The 20,831-nt window shown below is 39.1% G+C and overlaps 1 protein-coding gene and 1 pseudogene across 4 annotated transcripts in view; one reads left to right on the top strand and one right to left on the bottom strand.

Moving 5' to 3' along the window:
* Positions 1 to 20,831, top strand: part of CNOT6 (CCR4-NOT transcription complex subunit 6) — a 76,840-nt gene that overhangs the window by 32,914 nt on the left and 23,095 nt on the right. For 3 of the 4 annotated variants that reach the window (XM_032335264.1, XM_032335263.1, XM_032335265.1), the window contains one exon: positions 19,437 to 19,623. In XM_032335264.1, coding sequence (XP_032191155.1) covers positions 19,437 to 19,623 — 187 coding nt within the window. Of the gene's footprint in view, positions 1 to 5,160; positions 5,305 to 19,436; positions 19,624 to 20,831 lie in introns of those variants that run through there. The other variant, XM_032335266.1, reaches the window with a different exon arrangement.
* Positions 1,112 to 19,279, bottom strand: LOC116585475 (annotated as a pseudogene).

The raw sequence follows: 20,831 nt of genomic DNA, 5'->3' as shown, positions 1-20,831 counted from the left end.
CCTTGAATGCTGGAAATTATAGGAAGTGGATGAATAATTTGATGGTCTGTCTGGATGGTATTTTTTCTTCTTTGGGGTGGATTTGCTTTTGTCCTTGGCAGGCAGTCATAGTAAGGATCAGCTCCCAGGGGCACCTGGGTGGCTCAGTGGATTAAAGCATCTGCCTTTGGCTCAGGTTATGATCCCAGGGTCTTGGGATTGAGCCCCCACATGGGGCTCTCTGCTCAGCAGGGAGCCTGCTTCCTCCTCTTTCTCTCTCCCTGCCTCTCTGCTTACTTGTGATATCTCTCTCTGTCAAATAAATAAATAAAATCTTTAAAAAAAAATTTCTTTAAAAAAAAAAGTTGGGGGGAAATCAGCTCCCCATGATCTAATCAGGAATTCATCTCGTTTGAGTGTTGTTGGTGTTCGGTGGGCTGGCTTACTGCAGGTCACACTTGCTCCGTTATTAGGTCCTAACTGGAATCTTGATGGTTTAGCAGGGTCCTTCTCCTTGGCGTTTCCTGAGTTCCTGTGTTGTTTCCCCAGTAGTGGAAGAGGGATTAAAGCTTTGCTTAGCTCCTCAGCTTCTCTGCTTTCACCTCATCTACTTGTTTTTGCTGCTTGCTTTTGCTTCATATTTTGCCACAGGTAACGTGGGATCTGTCCTGCCCACTACTTCTCTTTGGTTCTCTTCTAAGTTCTTTGTCTCTCATTTCTTTGTAGTTCTCCAGTGCTTTCAAATTCATTTTTGTGTTTTGTACCCTATTTTCATCTAGTTCTCTTTCTCTGAGGAGGATGATAGGTCAACAACAAATTACTATTACAGGAAGCTAAAATTCAGATGTGTACAAATTTTTAAATTCTGCCTAAAGAATCTGCAAACAATTGTCATGTTTCTCTTATTCCATTGTATGGTGGCAGCATTGTAATTGCCTGCTTTTGAGGTACATCTGAAGCCCACAACAGCTACTCATTCCAGGTCCTTGTCCTCATGCTCATGCTCAGAAGCCTTCCAGGGAAAAGGGGCCTGGGTCTGGACTCCTTGGTAGTCTTTTTTTTTTTTTTTTTAATTTTTGAGACTGCATATATTTGTCTCTATAAGGTAGTCCTGGGCTGGCCTTTTCACTTTTTATAGTTGGGGAAACCTGTGACTTAGGACTTCTACTTTTAGGAATCTATCCAAACTCCCTGTTGGGGAGATAACTCCAGTCGTAGACATCATGCTCTGGTGATAAGTATATACTGATTCACCACTGCCACCATCTGCCCTGGGCCTTTTCTCCTCACTCTTGAGCCTACAGTACAGCTGGCATCCTGGGTGACGTTTCTCGATAGATTTCTAGCCAAGGATATATGTAGTTCAGCAGGCTTGTTGCTGTATAGTTGTGGTGATTTGGATTTTGTGTCTCCTCTTTTGGCTCCTCTGAAAACATCCCTGAGAACTTGTGTGTATTCACTTGCACCTTGAAGGATATCAACTTTGCTGGTTTCCTGCTATAGGGAAGTGTCTTCAATTTATCAAAACCAGGGTTGAGATTTTTTTGTCTGCTCATGCATGTACCACTGTTCCAGCACCAATTGGAGGTCCATCCTCTGTAGAAGAGTAGCCACCAGAGGGGAGCTGCTGGAGCTGGCAGAGGGTGACCAGCTGGAGCAGTCTGTCCTCCAGCACCTCAGCCTGCGGGATGTCCAGAAGAGCAGGCACAGGTGCTGTGTCCCTGGCGGAGGGTGGCTGACCTCCTCAGTAGTCTTTAAGTGATAGTGGAATCAGGTGCCTTAGCTATGGGGCCACACATTCCCCTTTTCTCTTTTGTGACATTTTCTGACCTTCTGAAAGCTTTAGTTGAGTTTGAGTTTAGTTTGAGTAAGCTTTATTCATGTTTTTCCATGGAAGAGTGGTAGACCATGTTTCTCAAATTCTGGATCCCATTCTTCGATTTTTTTTTTTTTTTTGAGAGTATTACATTTAGCTCTTTTTGTAAGTGTTACTTTTGGTAAGTAACACTCCAGAGTCAAGCAACTTTAAATATGTTATCAGCTTGTACAGCTGTCTGCTGTTTGGTTGACCCTGGTGTCTGCTTTGTGGAACTTTAGAGTGGGAACAGGTAATCACGAGAGGAAGGAAACTCAAGAGGAGGGAGGACGTCTGGAATAGGAATTTTGAGGCCATCACTAACATGCTGGAAATCACTTACTTGTTACTCACTCCTTTATTTTGAAACTTATGATGTGGTAGGTGATGGGAAATAAGATTTTAGGAGTCTTGCAGGCTGTAGGAGAAGACTTCCATGAGAGGATAATTGTAAAACCATAATAAATATAGGACAAAAAGCCTGACCTACTGTCTTTTCTTTAAGACGGTCTTAGCCAGCCTGGCTAAGGATCAGGGAAAGTATCCTAGAATAGCTGACTACTGAGTTAATGATATTAGCCAGGGGAAAGTGGAGTTAAGGACATCTCAGGAAGAGGGGACATGGAGAACCTAAAAAAGCATACAGTGGAGGTCTCCCTTTCACACAACCCCCCCCCCCCCCCCATTAAACCTCCAAGCGTGCACACACATATGCATTCACACCCAGGGTCAGGAGTTTCTTCTGCATTCCTCTGGAGTCCTTCTGTTCATATACAAATACAGATGCTTATTCCACACCTAATTATTAATTCAAAAGACAATATAGATTTCTGCACTGTGCTTTTTTTCTCATGTGATATTGTATTGTGGAGAGATTTCTAAATAAGGATAGAGACAGTTCTCCTGTAATCATACTATTTCTTTCACTGTAATTTAAGTAGTACAATAATGATGGTCAGTCTGTGACAAACAGTGCTACAGATGGCTTTGCATCTCCCCTAATATGCCTTTATAATTTTGACATGTGACACTTGGCTTTTTTTTTTTTTTTAAATAATGAAAATCAGGATCAACTTACTTAGTTCTGGCATTTTTATCATGATCCTGTTATTTTATAAATTAGGGTGAATTGTAGAAGTCTTTCTGTTTGTTCCTTTTTGTATCCTTAAGCCTAATACACTTATTAGATTTATTCCTAGGTATTTTACCTTCTGGTTCTTGTAAATAGGGTCTTCTCTTATTTTTTATTTTTTTAATTTTAATTTTAATTTTTTTTTTAAAGATTTTATTTATTTATTTGACAGACAGAGATCACAAGTAGGCAGGCAGAGAGTGAGAGGGGGAAGCACACTCCCCACTGAGCAGGGAGCCTGATGTGGGGCTTGATCCCAGGACCCTGGGATCATGACCTGAGCCGAAGGCAAAGGCTTTAACCCACTGAGCCACACAGGCGCCCCGAGTCTTCACTTATTTTTAAATCTATTATATATATACAAATTATTGTCTGCATGTAATTTTGTTTTTTGTTATGCTGTAAAATTTTTTTATGTAACAGTTTTACTGAGATATAATCTACATATCCTACAGTTCACTCCAAGTGTATGGTTCACAGGGTTTTAGTGTACTTACGGAGTTGTGCCACCATTACCATAGTCACTTTGAAACATTTTTAGCGCCCCAGAAGAAACCCTGTACTTACTCATTAGCAATCACTTCCCATTTTCCTCCAGTCCCCTTCCTGGCCCTAGGTAACCAGTAATTTATTTTCTACATTTATAGATTTGGCTCTTAGGATTTTATGTACATGGAATCATACAACATGTGGTCTTTGTGCCTGCCTTCTTTCATTAGCATAATGTTCTCAAGATTCAGCCATGTTGTAGTACGTGTCAGTACCCCATTCCTTTTAGTGACTGAATAATATTCCATGTGTGGATATCATCCCATTTCTTTATCTATGGAAAGACACACTCCTGTGTGTCTCCTCTACTCTCAGTATTCTTTTATAATTCTACTCCACTTTGACCCGAGATGAGTGGGTTTTCCATACATCAAGCAATTCTCGATACATCTCAATTCTGACAGTTAGTGTCAGGTACCACAGGTTACAGGTTTAGTCCCAGGGGACTGTTCCACCGACTTCAGACAGTAGTCACAAAGTCTATGTTGTTACCTTGTGCTTCTGACTGAGGAGCTTTAAACCCAGAGGTTCTCAGGACCCTCTCCTTGGGTTTCATTGGCTGTATCAGCTCACAGAACCAGGAAAAGAGTTGACTTACTAGATTGCTGGTTTATTATAAGAACGCAGGAACAGCTAAAAGGAAGAGATGCATAGGGCGGTCTTTAGGGAACAGATAAGAAACTTCCGTGATCTTTCTAGACCCCTCACCCTTCCCCATACCTCCCTGTATTTTTCATCTTGGAAGCGCAGAACTCCATAGTTGAGGGATTCCTTCAGAGGCTTCCCTAGGCATGGGTGATTAAATCTGGTGATTGATCTAATCTCCTACCTCTCCTCCCTGATTGTTGGTGGGGGAGGGGGAGAAGGAGCTTGCTGGGTACTGAAACTTTCAACCTACTTATCCTGATTGGCTTCCCTGGCAACCATTCTCCATTCCAGGGGGTTTTAAAAAAGTCACCTTATTTAACCTTAAACTCTGGTGTCCTTGAAAAGGCACCTATGATAACAAAAGGCACTTTACTGCTTGATCACTTAGGAAATTCCAAGGATTTCAGGAGTTCCATGTTGGAAACAGAGGTGAAGACCAAGTGTGTGTGTGTGTGTGTGTGTGTATTTTCATTTTCTTTCTCTTTTCTTTTTTCTTCTTTTCTTTTCTTTCTTGGTTTTATTTATTTATGGGAGAGACAGAGTGTATGGGCAAGTGGTGGGGGGAGGGGAGAGGGACAAGAGGACTCCGTGTTGTGCAGGGAGCCCAACGTGGAACTCAGTCTGAGGACCTTGAGATCATGACCTGAGCTGAAACCAAGAGTTGAATGCTTAACTGACTGAACCACCAAAGTGCTCCCCCAAATACGTATTTGTTACAAAGTAGCACAGATTGTTTCTGCGGATAGGCTCTAAAGAATAATGTTACTCTGAACAGTTGTGTGTAAGTTTTTATGTGGGCTTTTTCATTTCTCTCAGGTAGATACTTAGGAGTGGAATTACTGTATCATATGGGAAATGCTTAACTTTTTGAGTAACTACCAGACTGTGTTCTCCAAAGTTTTTATATCATTCTACATTCTAAACCAGCCTTGTAGGAGGGTTCTAATTTCTGTACTCCTTGGCAACAGTTGTTACATCTGTCTTTTTGATTTAGCCATCTTAGTGGGGGTAAAAGAAGTACTTCATTGTAGCTTTCATTAGCCTTTCCCTGATGGCTCATGAATCAGAGCATCCTCGCATGTGTTTATTGGCCATTTGCTTATCTTCCTTGGAGATGATATGAACTTATGATAATGAAGATGTACGTAATGAGTGGATGGGGCAAGTATAAAATGATCTATTTCTCTTTCATTGTAGGGAATCAAGTTTAAAAGTGAAATATGGAGTTAAAACTGTGAGGATTCTAACCTGTAATGTTTTTTAAATCTCTCTTAACCTCAGATCAGTATTAGAAAATCTTTTATAGCAAAAAAAAAAAAAGTTTGAAGGTCTTATAGTTCCATCATTTTTTCACTTTTTTCTTTTTAAAATCACATTATAGAATCATGTATAGTTCAACTCATTTTTTTTTTTTTTTTTTTTTTTTTTTAATATTTAATTTATTTTTTATTTTTTTTTTATTTCCAGCATAACAGTATTCATTATTTTTGCACCACACCCCGTGCTCCATGCAATCCGTGCCCTCTATAATACCCACCACCTGGTACCCCAACCTCCCACCCCCCGTCCCTTCAAAACCCTCAGATTGTTTTTCAGAGTCCATAGTCTCTCATGGTTCACCTCCCCTTCCAATTTCCCCCAACTCCCTTCTCCACTCTAAGTCCCCATGTCCTCCATGCTATTTGTTATGCTCCACAAATAAGTGAAACCATATGATAATTGACTCTCTCTGCTTGACTTATTTCACTCAGCATAATCTCTTCCAGTCCCATCCATGTTGCTACAAAAGTTGGGTATTCATCCTTTCTGATGGAGGCATAATACTCTATCCCCAGGGGTACAGGTCTGTGAATCACCAGGTTTACACACTTCATAGCACTCACCAAAGCACATACCCTCCCCAATGTCCATAATCCCACCCCCTTCTCCCAAACCCCCTCCCCCCAGCAACCCTCAGTTTGTTTTGTGAGATTAAAAGTCACTTATGGTTTGTCTCCCTCCCAATCCCATCTTGTTTCCTTTATTCTTCTACTACCCACTTAAGCCCCCATGTTGCATCACCACTTCCTCATATCAAGGAGATCATATGATAGTTGTCTTTCTCTGCTTGACTTATTTCGCTAAGCATGATACGCTCTAGTTCCATCCATGTTGTCGCAAATGGCAAGATTTCATTTCTTTTGATGGCTGCATAGTATTCCATTGTGTATATATACCACATCTTCTTGATCCATTCATCTGTTGATGGACATCTAGGTTCTTTCCATAGTTTGGCTATTGTGGACATTGCTGCTATAAACATTCGGGTGCACGTGCCCCTTTGGATCACTACGTTTGTATCCTTAGGGTAAATACCCAATAGTGCAATTGCTGGGTCATAGGGCAGTTCTATTTTCAACATTTTGAGGAACCTCCATGCTGTTTTCCAGAGTGGCTGCACCAGCTTGCATTCCCACCAACAGTGTAGGAGGGTTCCCCTTTCTCCGCATCCTCGCCAGCATCTGTCATTTCCTGACTTGTTTATTTTAGCCATTCTGACTGGTGTGAGGTGATATCTCATTGTGGTTTTGATTTGTATTTCCCTGATGCCGAGTGATATGGAGCACTTTTTCATGTGTCTGTTGGCCATCTGGATGTCTTCTTTGCAGAAATGTCTGTTCATGTCCTCTGCCCATTTCTTGATTGGATTATTTGTTCTTTGGGTGTTGAGTTTGCTAAGTTCTTTATAGATTCTGGACACTAGTCCTTTATCTGATATGTCATTTGCAAATATCTTCTCCCATTCTGTCAGTTGTCTTTTGATTTTGTTAACCGTTTCCTTTGCTGTGCAAAAGCTTTTGATCTTGATGAAATCCCAATAGTTCATTTTTGCCCTTGCTTCCCTTGCCTTTTGCGTTGTTCCTAGGAAGATGTTGCTGCGGTTGAGGTCAAAGAGGTTGCTGCCTGTGTTCTCCTCAAGGATTTTGATGGATTCCTTTCGCACATTGAGGTCCTTCATCCATTTTGAGTCTATTTTTGTGTGTGGTGTAAGGAAATGGTCCAATTTCATTTTTCTGCATGTGGCTGTCCAATTTTCCCAGCACCATTTATTGAAGAGGCTGTCTTTTTGCCATTGGACATTCTTTCCTGCTTTGTCGAAGATTAGTTGACCATAGAGTTGAGGGTCTATTTCTGGGCTCTCTATTCTGTTCCATTGATCTATGTGTCTGTTTTTGTGCCAGTACCATGCTGTCTTGATGACGACAGCTTTGTAATAGAGCTTGAAGTCCGGAATTGTGATGCCACCAACGTTGGCTTTCTTTTTCAATATCCCTTTGGCTATTCGAGGTCTTTTCTGGTTCCATATAAATTTTAGCATTATTTGTTCCATTTCTTTGAAAAAGATGGATGGTACTTTGATAGGAATTGCATTAAATGTGTAGATTGCTTTAGGTAGCATAGACATTTTCACAATATTTATTCTTCCAATCCAGGAGCATGGAACATTTTTCCATTTCTTTGTGTCTTCCTCAATTTCTTTCATGAGTACTTTATAGTTTTCTGAGTATAGATTCTGTGTCTCTTTGGTTAGGTTTATTCCTAGGTATCTTATGGTTTTGGGTGCAATTGTAAATGGGATTGACTCCTTAATTTCTCTTTCTTCTGTCTTGCTGTTGGTGTAGAGAAATGCAACTGATTTCTGTGCATTGATTTTATATCCTGACACTTTACTGAATTCCTGTATAAGTTCTAGCAGTTTTGGAGTGGAGTCTTTTGGGTTTTCCACATATAGTATCATATCATCTGCGAAGAGTGATAATTTGACTTCTTCTTTGCCGATTTGGATGCCTTTAATTTCCTTTTGTTGTCTGATTGCTGAGGCTAGGACCTCTAGTACTATGTTGAATAGCAGTGGTGATAATGGACATCCCTGCCGTGTTCCTGACCTTAGCGGAAAAGCTTTCAGTTTTTCTCCATTGAGAATGATATTTGCGGTGGGTTTTTCATAGATGGCTTTGATGATATTGAGGTATGTGCCCTCTATCCCTACACTTTGAAGAGTTTTGATCAGGAAGGGATGCTGTACTTTGTCAAATGCTTTTTCAGCATCTATTGAGAGTATCATATGGTTCTTGTTCTTTCTTTTATTGATGTGTTGTATCACATTGACTGATTTGCGGATGTTGAACCAACCTTGCAGCCCTGGAATAAATCCCACTTGGTCGTGGTGAATAATCTTTTTAATGTACTGTTGAATCCTATTGGCTAGTATTTTGTTGAGTATTTTCGCATCTGTGTTCATCAAGGATATCGGTCTATAGCTCTCTTTTTTGGTGGGATCCTTGTCTGGTTTTGGGATCAAGGTGATGCTGGCCTCATAAAATGAGTTTGGAAGTTTTCCTTCCATTTCTATTTTTTGGAACAGTTTCAGGAGAATAGGAATTAGTTCTTCTTTAAATGTTTGGTAGAATTCCCCCGGGAAGCCGTCTGGCCCTGGGCTTTTGTTTGTTTGGAGATTTTTAATGACTGTTTCAATCTCCTTACTGGTTATGGGTCTGTTCAGGCTTTCTATTTCTTCCTGGTTCAGTTGTGGTAGTTTATATGTTTCTAGGAATGCATCCATTTCTTCCAGATTGTCAAATTTATTGGCGTAGAGTTGCTCATAGTATGTTCTTATAATAGTTTGTATTTCTTTGGTGTTAGTTGTGATCTCTCCTCTTTCATTCATGATTTTATTTATTTGGGTCCTTTCTCTTTTCTTTTTGATAAGTCGGGCCAGGGGTTTATCAATTTTATTAATTCTTTCAAAGAACCAGCTCCTAGTTTCGTTGATTTGTTCTATTGTTTTTTTGGTTTCTATTTCATTGATTTCTGCTCTGATCTTTATGATTTCTCTTCTCCTGCTGGGCTTAGGGTTTCTTTCTTGTTCTTTCTCTAGCTCCTTTAAGTGTAGGGTTAGGTTGTGTACCTGAGATCTTTCTTGTTTCTTGAGAAAGGCTTGTACCGCTATATATTTTCCTCTCAGGACTGCCTTTGTTGTGTCCCACAGATTTTGAACCGTTGTATTTTCATTATCATTTGTTTCCATGATTTTTTTCAATTCTTCTTTAATTTCCCGGTTGACCCATTCATTCTTTAGAAGGATGCTGTTTAGTCTCCATGTATTTGGGTTCTTTCCAAACTTCCTTTTGTGGTTGAGTTCTAGCTTTAGAGCATTGTGGTCTGAAAATATGCAGGGAATGATCCCAATCTTTTGATACCGGTTGAGTCCTGATTTAGGACCGAGGATGTGATCTATTCTGGAGAATGTTCCATGTGCACTAGAGAAGAATGTGTATTCTGTTGCTTTGGGATGAAATATTCTGAATATATCTGTGATGTCCATCTGGTCCAGTGTGTCGTTTAAGGCCTTTATTTCCTTGCTGATCTTTTGTTTGGATGATCTGTCCATTTCAGTGAGGGGAGTGTTAAAGTCCCCTACTATTATTGTATTATTGTTGATGTGTTTCTTTGATTTTGTTATTAATTGGTTTATATAGTTGGCTGCTCCCACGTTGGGGGCATAGATATTTAAAATTGTTAGATCTTCTTGTTGGACAGACCCTTTGAGTATGATATAGTGTCCATCCTCATCTCTTATTATAGTCTTTGGCTTAAAATCTAATTGATCTGATATAAGGATTGCCACTCCTGCTTTCTTCTGATGTCCATTAGCATGGTAAATTCTTTTCCACCCCCTCACTTTAAATCTGGAGGTGTCTTCGGGCTTAAAATGAGTTTCTTGGAGGCAACATATAGATGGGTTTTGTTTTTTTATCCATTCTGATACCCTGTGTCTTTTGACAGGGGCATTTAGCCCATTAACATTCAGGGTAACTATTGAGAGATATGAATTTAGTGCCATTGTATTGCCTGTAAGTTGACTGTTACTGTATATGGTCTCTGTTCCTTTCTGATCTACCACTTGTAGGCTCTCTCTTTGCTTAGAGGACCCCTTTCAATATTTCCTGTAGAGCTGGTTTGGTATTTGCAAATTCTTTCAGTTTTTGTTTGTCCTGGAAGCTTTTAATCTCTCCTTCCATTTTCAATGATAGCCTAGCTGGATATAGTATTCTTGGCTGCATGTTTTTCTCGTTTAGTGCTCTGAAAATATCATGCCAGCTCTTTCTGGCCTGCCAGGTCTCTGTGGATAAGTCAGCTGCCAATCTAATATTTTTACCATTGTATGTTACAGACTTCTTTTCCCGGGCTGCTTTCAGGATTTTCTCTTTGTCACTGAGACTTGTAAATTTTACTATTAGGTGACGGGGTGTGGGCCTATTCCTATTGATTTTGAGGGGCGTTCTCTGAACCTCCTGAATTTTGATGCTCGTTCCCTTTGCCATATTGGGGAAATTCTCCCCAATAATTCTCTCCAGTATACCTTCTGCTCCCCTCTCTCTTTCTTCTTCTTCTGGAATCCCAATTATTCTAATGTTGTTTCGTCTTATGGTGTCACTTATCTCTCGAATTCTCCCCTCGTGGTCCAGTAGCTGTTTGTCCCTCTTTTGCTCAGCTTCTTTATTCTCTGTCATTTGGTCTTCTATATCACTAATTCTTTCTTCTGCCTCATTTATCCTAGCAGTGAGAGCCTCCATTTTTGATTGCACTTCATTAATAGCTTTTTTGATTTCAACTTGGTTAGATTTTAGTTCTTTTATTTCTCCAGAAAGGGCTTTTATATCTCTCAAGAGGGTTTCTCTAATATCTTCCATGCCTTTTTCGAGCCCGGCTAGAACCTTGAGAATTGTCATTCTGAACTCTAGATCTGACATATTACCAATGTCTGTATTGATTAGGTCCCTAGCCTTCGGTACTGCCTCTTGTTCTTTTTTTTGTGTTGAATTTTTCCGTCTTGTCATTTTGTCCAGATAAGAGTATATGAAGGGGCAAGTAAAATACTAAAAGGGTGGCAACAACCCCAGGAAAAAATGCTTTAACCAAATTAGAAGAGATCCCAAATCGTGAGGGGGGAGAAAGGGGATAAAAAGAGGTTCAAAAAGGAAGAAAGAAAAAAAAAAAAAAAGAAAAAAGACTAGAAAAGAATTAAAAAATAAAAAAAAGGAAAACACCTAAGAAAAATGTAAAAAAGAAAAAATATATATATTAGATAAACTAGTAAAAAATCGTTAAAAAAGAAAAAGGTAACAGTTAAAAAAAAAAAAAAATTTTACCCGAAGGCGAGAAAAAGAAAAAAATTAAATTAACTGCAAGACTAAAAAAAAATCACAGCGAAAAAGCCATGAGTTCCGTGCTTGGCTTTCTCCTCCTCCGAATTCTGCTGCTCTCCTTGGTATTGAAACCGCACTCCTTGGTAGGTGAACTTGGTCTCGGCTGGATTTCTTGTTGATCTTCTGGGGGAGGGGCCTGTTGTAGTGATTCTCAAGTGTCTTTGCCCCAGGCGGAATTACACCGCCCTTACCCGGGGCCGGGGTGAGTAATCCGCTCGAGTTTGCTTTCAGGAGCTTTTGTTCCCTGAGCGCTTTCCGTGGAGTTCCGGAGGACGGGAATACAAATGGCGGCCTCCTGGTCTCCGGCCCGGAGGAGCCGAGAGCCCAGGGCCGCACTCCTCAGTGCGCCCTCCGAGAACAGCGCCCAGTTACTCCCGTCTGCCTGACCTCCGGCCGCGCTCCGAGCTCTCCGAGCCTGCGACCAGTTCAAGGTAACACCGAGCTGTGAGCTTACTGTCGGCTCTGTCTCTGCAGCCGGCTTTCCCGTTCCAATACCCGCAAGGTCTGCGACACTCAGACACCCCTGCTCCTTCTGTGACCCTGCGGGACCTGAGGCCACGCTGAACCCGCGTGGTTTTCGCCCCGGTTTAGCCTCTGGAGCGATGTCCCTCAGCGGAACAGACTTTTAAAGTCCTGATTTTGTGCGCGGTTGCTCCGCCGCTTGCCGGGAGCCGGCCCCTCCCCCCGGGGTCTATCTTCCCGTCGCTTTGGATTCACTTCTCCGCCGGTCCTACCTTTCAGAAAGTGGTTGTTTTTCTGTTTCCAGAATTGCTGTTCTTCTTCTCTTCGATCTGCCGATGGATTTTCAGGTGTTTGCAATCTTTAGATAAGCTATCTAGCTGATCTCCGGCTAGCTGAAGCAGTCTCAGCCTGCTACTTCTCCGCCATCTTGACTCCTCAGTTCAACTCATTTTGAGTTGAACTCACTCTCCCGCTGTGTCTTTCTGTCAAATAAATAAAATCTTTTTTAAAAAGTAAAAAAAAAAAAAAAAAAAGATAAATTTATTAACTGGGCACCTGGCTGGCTCAGTTGGTGGAACCCGTGACTATAGATCTTGGGGTTGTGAGTTCAAGCCCCATGTTGGGTGGGAGATGACTTAAAAAGTATTTTAGAAAAGTGTAAGAGGCATAATTGGTTAGTCACTGAGCTTTGCAACAAACATTTCCTTTTCCTCAGGTCAAACAGTTACTTGGCGGTAGAGCACAGACTGCTGAGGGAGGTCCCCTGACAGGAGTTAGCATTAGTTCCTGTGGTCATCAGCATCACACTGCAGCAGTCATTATATATTGAACCTGAGAGGCTCACCTTTCTCTCGCTTTCTGTTTCCTAATACTTGCCTCCGTCTTTCCATTCTCAGGTTCTAGTTTTTTTTTTTACCTTCCGGCTAACCTTATTTTACTTAAGCTAGGTCTAATTTGAGCAAGCATTCTTTCATTGCATTTAAGACCAGAATTCCCACCAAAGTTTAATGAGTGTACCTTTGCAGTTGTGTTTTCCTTCGTGGATCAAAACTTCCATTTGTTCGGGCGCCTGGATGGCTCAGTGGGTTATGCTGCTGCCTTCGGCTCTGGTCATTATATCAGGATCCTGGAATCAGGCCTCACATCAGGTGCTCTGCTCAGCAGGGAGCCTGCTTCCCCCTCTCACTCTGCCTGCCTCTCTGCCTACTTGTGATTTTTCTCTCTGTCAAATAAATAAAATCTTTAAAACAAACAAACAAAAACTTCCATTTGTTGACTCACATACTTTGGTGTGAGTACATCTCCTTCCCCATCAACTCCACTGTGTTTAAGTGAAGCACTATCGAGGATCTTCCACATCTTCTCCTTTGTGCTCTTCCTGTAATTCATGTAACTTAATCAGGGCCCTTTTCTCCCTTGGAATCCAATTTGCCATTCTCACAACACAGACTGCTTCCTTCCTTAACTGCTTCAGGAGTTGTGAGCTGATACATGGTTAAATTACTATGAACCTCTACCCACAACATTTTCATCAGTTGACCAACACATAAGCTTGTGTTAAGTGTTTTATTTTATTTTTTTAAGATTTTATTTATTTGTCAGAACGAGCGAGCACAAGCAGGGGGAACAACAGGTGGAGGTGGAAGCAGGCTCCCTGCTGAGCAAGGAGCCCCATGTAGGACTCGATACCAGAACCCTGGGATCATGACCTGAGCCAAAGGCAGACGTTTAACTGACTGAGCTACCCAGGCGTCCCTTGTGTTAGTTTTAAAGATAGCTTATTTAATGTCTGCCATCAGCTCCTTAATCTTGAACATGTGGACACTGTGACTGATGCCTGAGTGAAGCTGAAGCTTACACAGAACACTGGGCAGGTCACTGCCTTGCACTTAGCATTTCAGCATCATGCTTAGGGGCCATTTAAGACCCCCCAAATCTGTTCCAAGTATTCAAAAACTGTGGCATTAAATAGACAGCATAAAAGGCACGTGTTTCATCGTGAATGGTAGAGTGACAGGCCAGAGTGTTGCCTTGTTGGACCCCATCTGAGAACTGTTCTGGGTGACTGTTGGTTTTGCTACTCTGCATGTTTGTAAATCAGTGACAGAGCTTTTGGGTTTATAAGTAAACTTGGAGGGAGTAGAATTCACAAATACAGAGTCTGGGAATAATGGAAATCAGCTGTGATTGCTGTTTCTTCTAAAATGTCAGTTTTAGAATTTCAATAGTTTTTCTTGTTTTTTTTTTTCTTAATCTGCATATGTGGAAGTAATAATTTTGGTTTCTTCATAAGTATGTTAATTACACCTGGTCCATTTAGTGTTTGCAAACTGCCTTTCTGATTTCAGGGAACACTTATTTAGATTCCCCCATCTCCTGGTATTTAACAGTAAAGGATTCTGGATACTTTAGGATGGAACTACTTCTGAAAACACACCTTAATTTAAAGTCAGGTTAATCCCAGCATTTCTCAACTCACAAAGCTGCTTAAAATTAAATATAAATTTTTGGGTGCATATGAAAATGTACAGTTCTTTGGAGAAGTAAATAGATAACCTCAGAATTTCAGAAAGTGACTGTCTTGTTCATTGACCTCTCTCAAAAATTAGAGACCTTAATTTCTTGTATTACCTCGTTCCATCAGTAGAAATTGGTCTAATTGAGGAATTGTGATGGGGCAAGGGATATTCACATTTAAACTTTTAGTAGCTGTTACAGGATTGGTTTCAAAATATAGTGGTAGTTTTCCCATAATGAATGAGTGTATCTATTAACCCTCTTAGCCTTGTGGTTACTGGATACTAATTTTATTTCATTGTTTGTCTGATAGAAATGAATATTTTATTGTTTAAATTTGCATATGTTTTATTACTGAAATCCTTTTTTTAAAATAACTGACCCTTTGATCCTTTGTTTATTCTTGAATAATTTACTTGTTCTTATCTGTTGTTCATTTTCCTATTTTTGTTTTATTTTTTATTGCCTGAGCATAGGGACTTTGTATTTACCATTCTGTCCCCATACCAGTCCCTGAAAGTTCACTGAATAAATGAGTGTTCTCTCTTTGACTGCCATACATGTTGGCATGTCCACATTGTAGAGGTTTTGAGTTTAAATGAATTCAAACCTGACAGTGTTTTCATTTTTGGATTTTAGGGTTTGAGTTATGTTTAGAAATTGCCTTCCATTACTTTTCTGTTTTTTCGGCATTTAGAAATTTATTTCAGTTTTACTTTTCTGTATATGGTTGAGATGTGAGTCTTCTGTTTCCCTTCAACCCTGTGTGATTGATGTCTTTATACATGACTCTTATACTTGATTCCTCCTCCCCCCGCCCCTTTCCTTCTTGGTTTCTTTTCCCCTTTCCTTCTTGGTTTCCTTTCTGGTTACCTTCTTGATTGAAAATTTTGTATCCTTCCTATTAAGTTCAAATATAAAAACGTATAAAAATGAATTTCACAAAGTGGTGTCTTGAGGATGAAACACGTGCAAAACACGCCCTCAGTAGTTTGTGATGTTTTAAGTATTTATACTGAATATTAGCTGTGTGCTTTAGTTTTATGAACTGAAAAGTAAATTTGTTTTACAAATAGGCTATGCTATATTTTCTAATTATTGCACAGTGAGGAAAGACACTTTCTCAGGTCAAGGTAAGATTTTATTACAAAGTTGTATTGAGGTATAGTTGACATGTAATGATTAGTATGTATGCAAAGTGAATGATGTGATGCTATATTTGGATCTGGATCTGTGTGTACATCTTTGAAACCATCACAACACTCAAGGAACATACCCATCATTCCCCAGATTTGTAATTCCCTTTCCTTACCTCCTTCATTTCTCCAGCCCCTTCCCCAGTCCCTGGGATTGGGGATTGTTCTGCTTTTTTAAACCATAGGATTGGTTTACATTTTGTAGAATTTTTATATAAAGGAAGCGATATAGTATGTCTCCCCCACCCCTTTTTGGTCTAACTTCTCTACTTACTTTGATATTCATTCATGCAGTTGGGTTTTTAATAGTTCATTCTTTTTATTACTGTTCCATTATTTGGATATGTCAGCGTTTGTTTATCCATTTACTTGTTGTTGAACATATTTGGATGATTTCTGGTATTTGGTTGTTACAAATACAGCTACATTTATATACAATTCTTTGTAGTGTGTGAAACTCTTACTTGTCTGAGACAGATACCAAAGAATGAAACTGATCATAAGGAAGTTAAGGTTTAACTTTTTAAAAAACTCAAACTGCTTTTGCAAAGACGTTTTCTCATTTTACATTTGTACTAGATATCTTTGATCCATATCCTCACCAATAATTGGCAAGGAAGTCTTAATTTTAGCCATTCTTCTGGGTGTGTAGTAATACCTAATTGTGGTTTTATTTTTTATAATTATTTTTAAATCTAATTGTGGTTTTAATTTGCATTTCCCTAATGATGCTGATGTTGAACATTTTTTTTTCATGTGATTATTTGCCATCTGTATGTCATCTTTGGTAAAGTGTCTGTTCAAATGTTTTAGCTGTTTTGAAAATTGAGTTGTGGGTGCCTAGGTGGCCCAGTTGGTTAAGCATCTGCCTTTAGCTCAGGTCCTAATCCAGAGGTCCTGGAGTCTGGCTCCCTGCTCAGCAGGGAGTCTGCTTCTCCCTCTCCCTCTGCCTCTTCTTGTGCTCTCTCTCTCACTAATAAATAAAACCTTAAAAAGAAGAAAATTGGGTTGTTTTCTTACTGAGTTTGAGAGTTCTTACATATAAGTCCTAAAATCAGGTAGTGTTAGTCTTCCAGCTTTGTTCTTTTTCATAGTTGTTTTGAATTTTGTAAGCCCACTGGATTTCCACGTGAATTTTAGAATCAACTTGCCAGTTTCAGACATGGTGGCATTGTGATTGTGACCATGTGACTCTCTGTAAACCAGTTTGAGGAGATACAATATCTTAATGATACTGAATTTTCTGATCTGTGAAGCTTGTATACCTCTCTCCTTATTTAGGACTTCTTTGATTTCTTTCAGGGTGTTTTGTAGTGTTGAGTACACAGGTCCTGCACATTTTGGAGGGGTTAGATTTGCCTCTTTTTCATAATTTTGGTTCTGTTGTAAATGTTATTTTAAATATCAGTTTCTGGTTGTGTGTTGCTGTATATAATACAGTAGATATTTTGTATATTGATATTTTATTCTACAGCCTTGCTAAACTCACTTATTTAATAGTATTTTTGTAGATTCTTGGGCTTTTACACAGGTGATTGTGCCATTTGCAGATAAACATGACTTCTGTCTTTCCACTTTAAAATTTTTCTTGTCTTATTCCATTGGCTAAAACTTCCAGCATAATTTTGAACGGGAGTGGTGATAGTGGACATACCTTGATTTGTTTTTGTTCTTAGGAGGAAAGCATTCATTCCCTTGCCACTAACTTTATTGCTGCCCTTTGTCAAGATTGAAGAATTTTCTATTCTTAGCTTACTGAGAGAGCTTTTTAAAAAATTTAATTCGTGATTTCATTTAAATGCTGATTTTAAATGTTGATTTTGTCAGATGCTTCTCTATATCTACATAGATGATTTTCTTTTCTAAGAAAAGTTTTTGAATCTTTTTTTCCCCAAATGTTTAATAAACCTTGGATTTCTTGGCACAGATCTTACTTGGTCATTATCCTATTAATATATTGTTGGATTTGATTTGTTAAAATTTTGTTAAAATTTGCGTTTATGTTCATGAGGGATTTGATTTGTAGGTTTTTTTTTTTTTTTTGCACTAGTTTTATTTCATTTTGGTATCCGTGATGTTGGCCTCATAGAGTAAATTGGAAAGTATCTTTTTGTTTTCAGTTTTCTGGATCAGTCTGTAGAATTATTATTAGTTCTTCCTTAAATGTTTGGTTGCTTTCACCAGTGAACCTCTCTTGTTCTCGAATCTTGTTTGTGGGAAGGTTTTTATCAAATACATTTTTAATGGTGTGCTACCATCACTACCATCCATCTCCATAGCTCTTTCCATCTTGTAACTTGCCTTCATTTTTAAAAGATGTTTTTGTTCAGTTACTAAGTTCATAGGATTTATTTTCTTACAGTACATTAAGGATTTTGCCTTGTTGGGTGATGGCATATTTTTGTATTTCTATAACATGTATTGAGCTTTGTTTTGGGATATGGTTAGAAACAGTTTAATTCTTTTGAGGCTTGCTCTTTAACTTTCTTAGGTGAGACCAGAATGGTCTTTAGTCTGGGGCTGATTTTCTAAGTCTGGCACCTTTTGAATTACGAGATCTTTCCCTTTGGTACTTGGGAACACCAGCTAGCCTTAGTTTTGTGTATTCCTGGGGATTGTTGTTTCTGCTTCTTTTGGGTGTACCTCTGGCCCAGGCAATTTCTCACATTTTTATACTGATCGATACTCAGCTGAAAACTTGTGGGGGTACCTTTTTCCCATCTCCAGACTTCTTTGTCTGTTCATCTCTCTCCTGTCTGGTACTCTGCCTCTGTAAATTCTAGTCCTCTTGGCTTCCCTGTCTCCAGAACTTAGGTGAGATCACTGTGCTGCCCCTGGGATCCCCTCCCTGTGCTGCTGTTCACAAGCTGAGACAACTGTAGGGCTTGCCTTCTTTGTGGTCCTTCAGGGGTCACTCTTCTGCACTGGTTGAGGTCTGATGTCTGAAATTTGTTGATTCACTTATATTTTCTGATATGGTAGTTGTCCAAGTAGGATAGTAAATTTGGTTCCTGTTACTCCATCTTGATTAGAACTCTCAAGATTGCTTTTCAGCCAGTAGAAAATCAGTTCGTAAAGACTAGTGTATTTTTGTTATGTCTGTTTGTTTCATTCTGTCTCAGACTAGGTCCTGGGTATTAAAGAGATAGGGGGAAAGTTCTTAGATGGATTGTAGAAATGGTTGTCATCTTATCTGTATGTACCAAAGTACTGATTTCATGTTGCATTGAAATTAATTATTCTTTTCTTAGTTACTCAATCATGTGTCTGCTGCTGTTTGATATATATGACTTCATATCTGTAATGTGTCTGGGCAATTATTTTTACTTGTAATTTTCAGTACAGCTTTTTTTTAGTTACATGATTCTTGATGCAATTACCATTTGGGTACACTGGTCTTAAAACTTTGCTAAGCTGAAAATATATTGTTTACCTTTTGTTTTCAGGCAGAATTCTTGTTTTCTAGATAATGGGTTTGATTTTTTTTGGCATATTTTTAAATTAATCATGGTAAAATACTGGATTTATTATCAATATAAATTATTTGTACTGTTTCTTTCATGTACATAGGTAAGGCAACTTTAAAGGATAAAGTCTTAACTGTTGTGCCCTTAAAAATGCTGATGCAATCTAAACATTGAGGTTTTTTTAAGTTTGCTAAGGAGAGTTTATAACCTACGTAGCAGTGCATTGTCCTAGAATAGGTAAGCTTTCTCCTGTTAAACCCTTCTTCACAATTTTTTGTGTAATAAATTTTTACTCACTGGAACATTAAATGTTACTTAATCCAGGGACCATAATGTAGAGAAAGCTATATAATCCTTTCCCATTTGTTTCTTCTCTTACAGGAAAAGTAAGAAGCTTAAGCTCATCGTTGTGGTCACTAACTCACTTGACAGCTTTGCATCTGAGTGACAATTCCCTGTCCCGCATTCCTTCAGACATTGCCAAGCTTCACAATCTGGTGTATCTGGACCTGTCCTCTAATAAAATCCGGAGTTTACCGGCAGAACTCGGAAACATGGTATCACTCAGGTGTGCAGATTCTACTTGCTATGTGACTTTATACCCTCTAAGAACAAAATAGAGCATTTATTTTGCCAGGAAACAACACTACCAATTCAATGGTATTTGAACAAAAAGCAAACATAACTATATCCTCTTTGTAAAGTTTTCTGGGAAAATTGAATGTCAGCCAACAAATAAATCCAGTAGATTCTTTGCCTCAAATTTGTTTTATTGCTATATTTTATGTAATATATTTTATACTTAAAATATTTGGACAAAGTAGGGGTCAGCAAATAGAAGTCAGTTATATTATCCCACCTACGCACTCACCTGTGACAGATGGTGGTGGTGCTTTTCCCTCTTAACATTCTGGGGCACTGTACCATGGCTAACATGGTGTCCTGGAAATCACTGCAAATGAGCGAAACCTTTTTGGCCATTCCTGAGCTTGTATGTGTGATAGTAATAAAGCCTGAACTTGAAGCTAGAATTAGTCATTGGATTTGGGGAACTATAGTGTGGAGTATAGGTGGTAGATAGGCTGTGGAGTCACACAGTTCAATTTAGAATCCTGACTTTGCCATTTACAGGTTGTGTGATTTGGGGCAAGCTCCTTAACCTTGCTGAGCACTTTTGTCCTGTATACAGTTGCTATATAATAGTTACCTAGCCAGGGCTGAGATAAGATATATCTGAAATAATGAGTAAGAAACTATTAGCCTCCTGCCTGACACATATTTTATTTAATAAATGGTAATTGCTATTTATTTTATTATCTCTGATTTGTAGGGTAGATGGAACCTACCCAAATTCATTGTAAAGCTAATTTCCAGTTATTATGTTAATCCTAATGGAAAATCTTGCCCCATTTCATATTACTTTCTTTTTCTCTGATTCCACTGGCTTTTTTGCTGTCTTCTACCATTTGCTGTGTAGTAAAAAGGAATAAGACCTTGTGAGAGTTTCTTTATTGCTCCTAGTCCAGCTTTTTTGACATTGTTTTGGGCTTAGTTACTTAGTATATACTATGACCATTTTAATCTCCTTAAAAGACCTCCTTTCCCATGTGATATATGTGGAAATAAATAGGAACAAATTATTTAGAACTAGTTGTTCTGGTTCGGTTTATGGCCTCACCATTCATTGACCTCAGATTCACTAAGTAATAACCAAGGTTCATTTAAATTCCAAGAACTAGGGGTTATAGAAGTAGTACTTATTCACATTTAAAAATT

Source organism: Mustela erminea, chromosome 3 (assembly GCF_009829155.1).
Source record: "Mustela erminea isolate mMusErm1 chromosome 3, mMusErm1.Pri, whole genome shotgun sequence".
Classification (NCBI taxonomy): domain Eukaryota; kingdom Metazoa; phylum Chordata; class Mammalia; order Carnivora; family Mustelidae; genus Mustela; species Mustela erminea.
The sequence above is the reverse complement of the archived record's forward strand: the minus strand, read 5'-3'. Positions and strand labels throughout refer to the sequence as shown.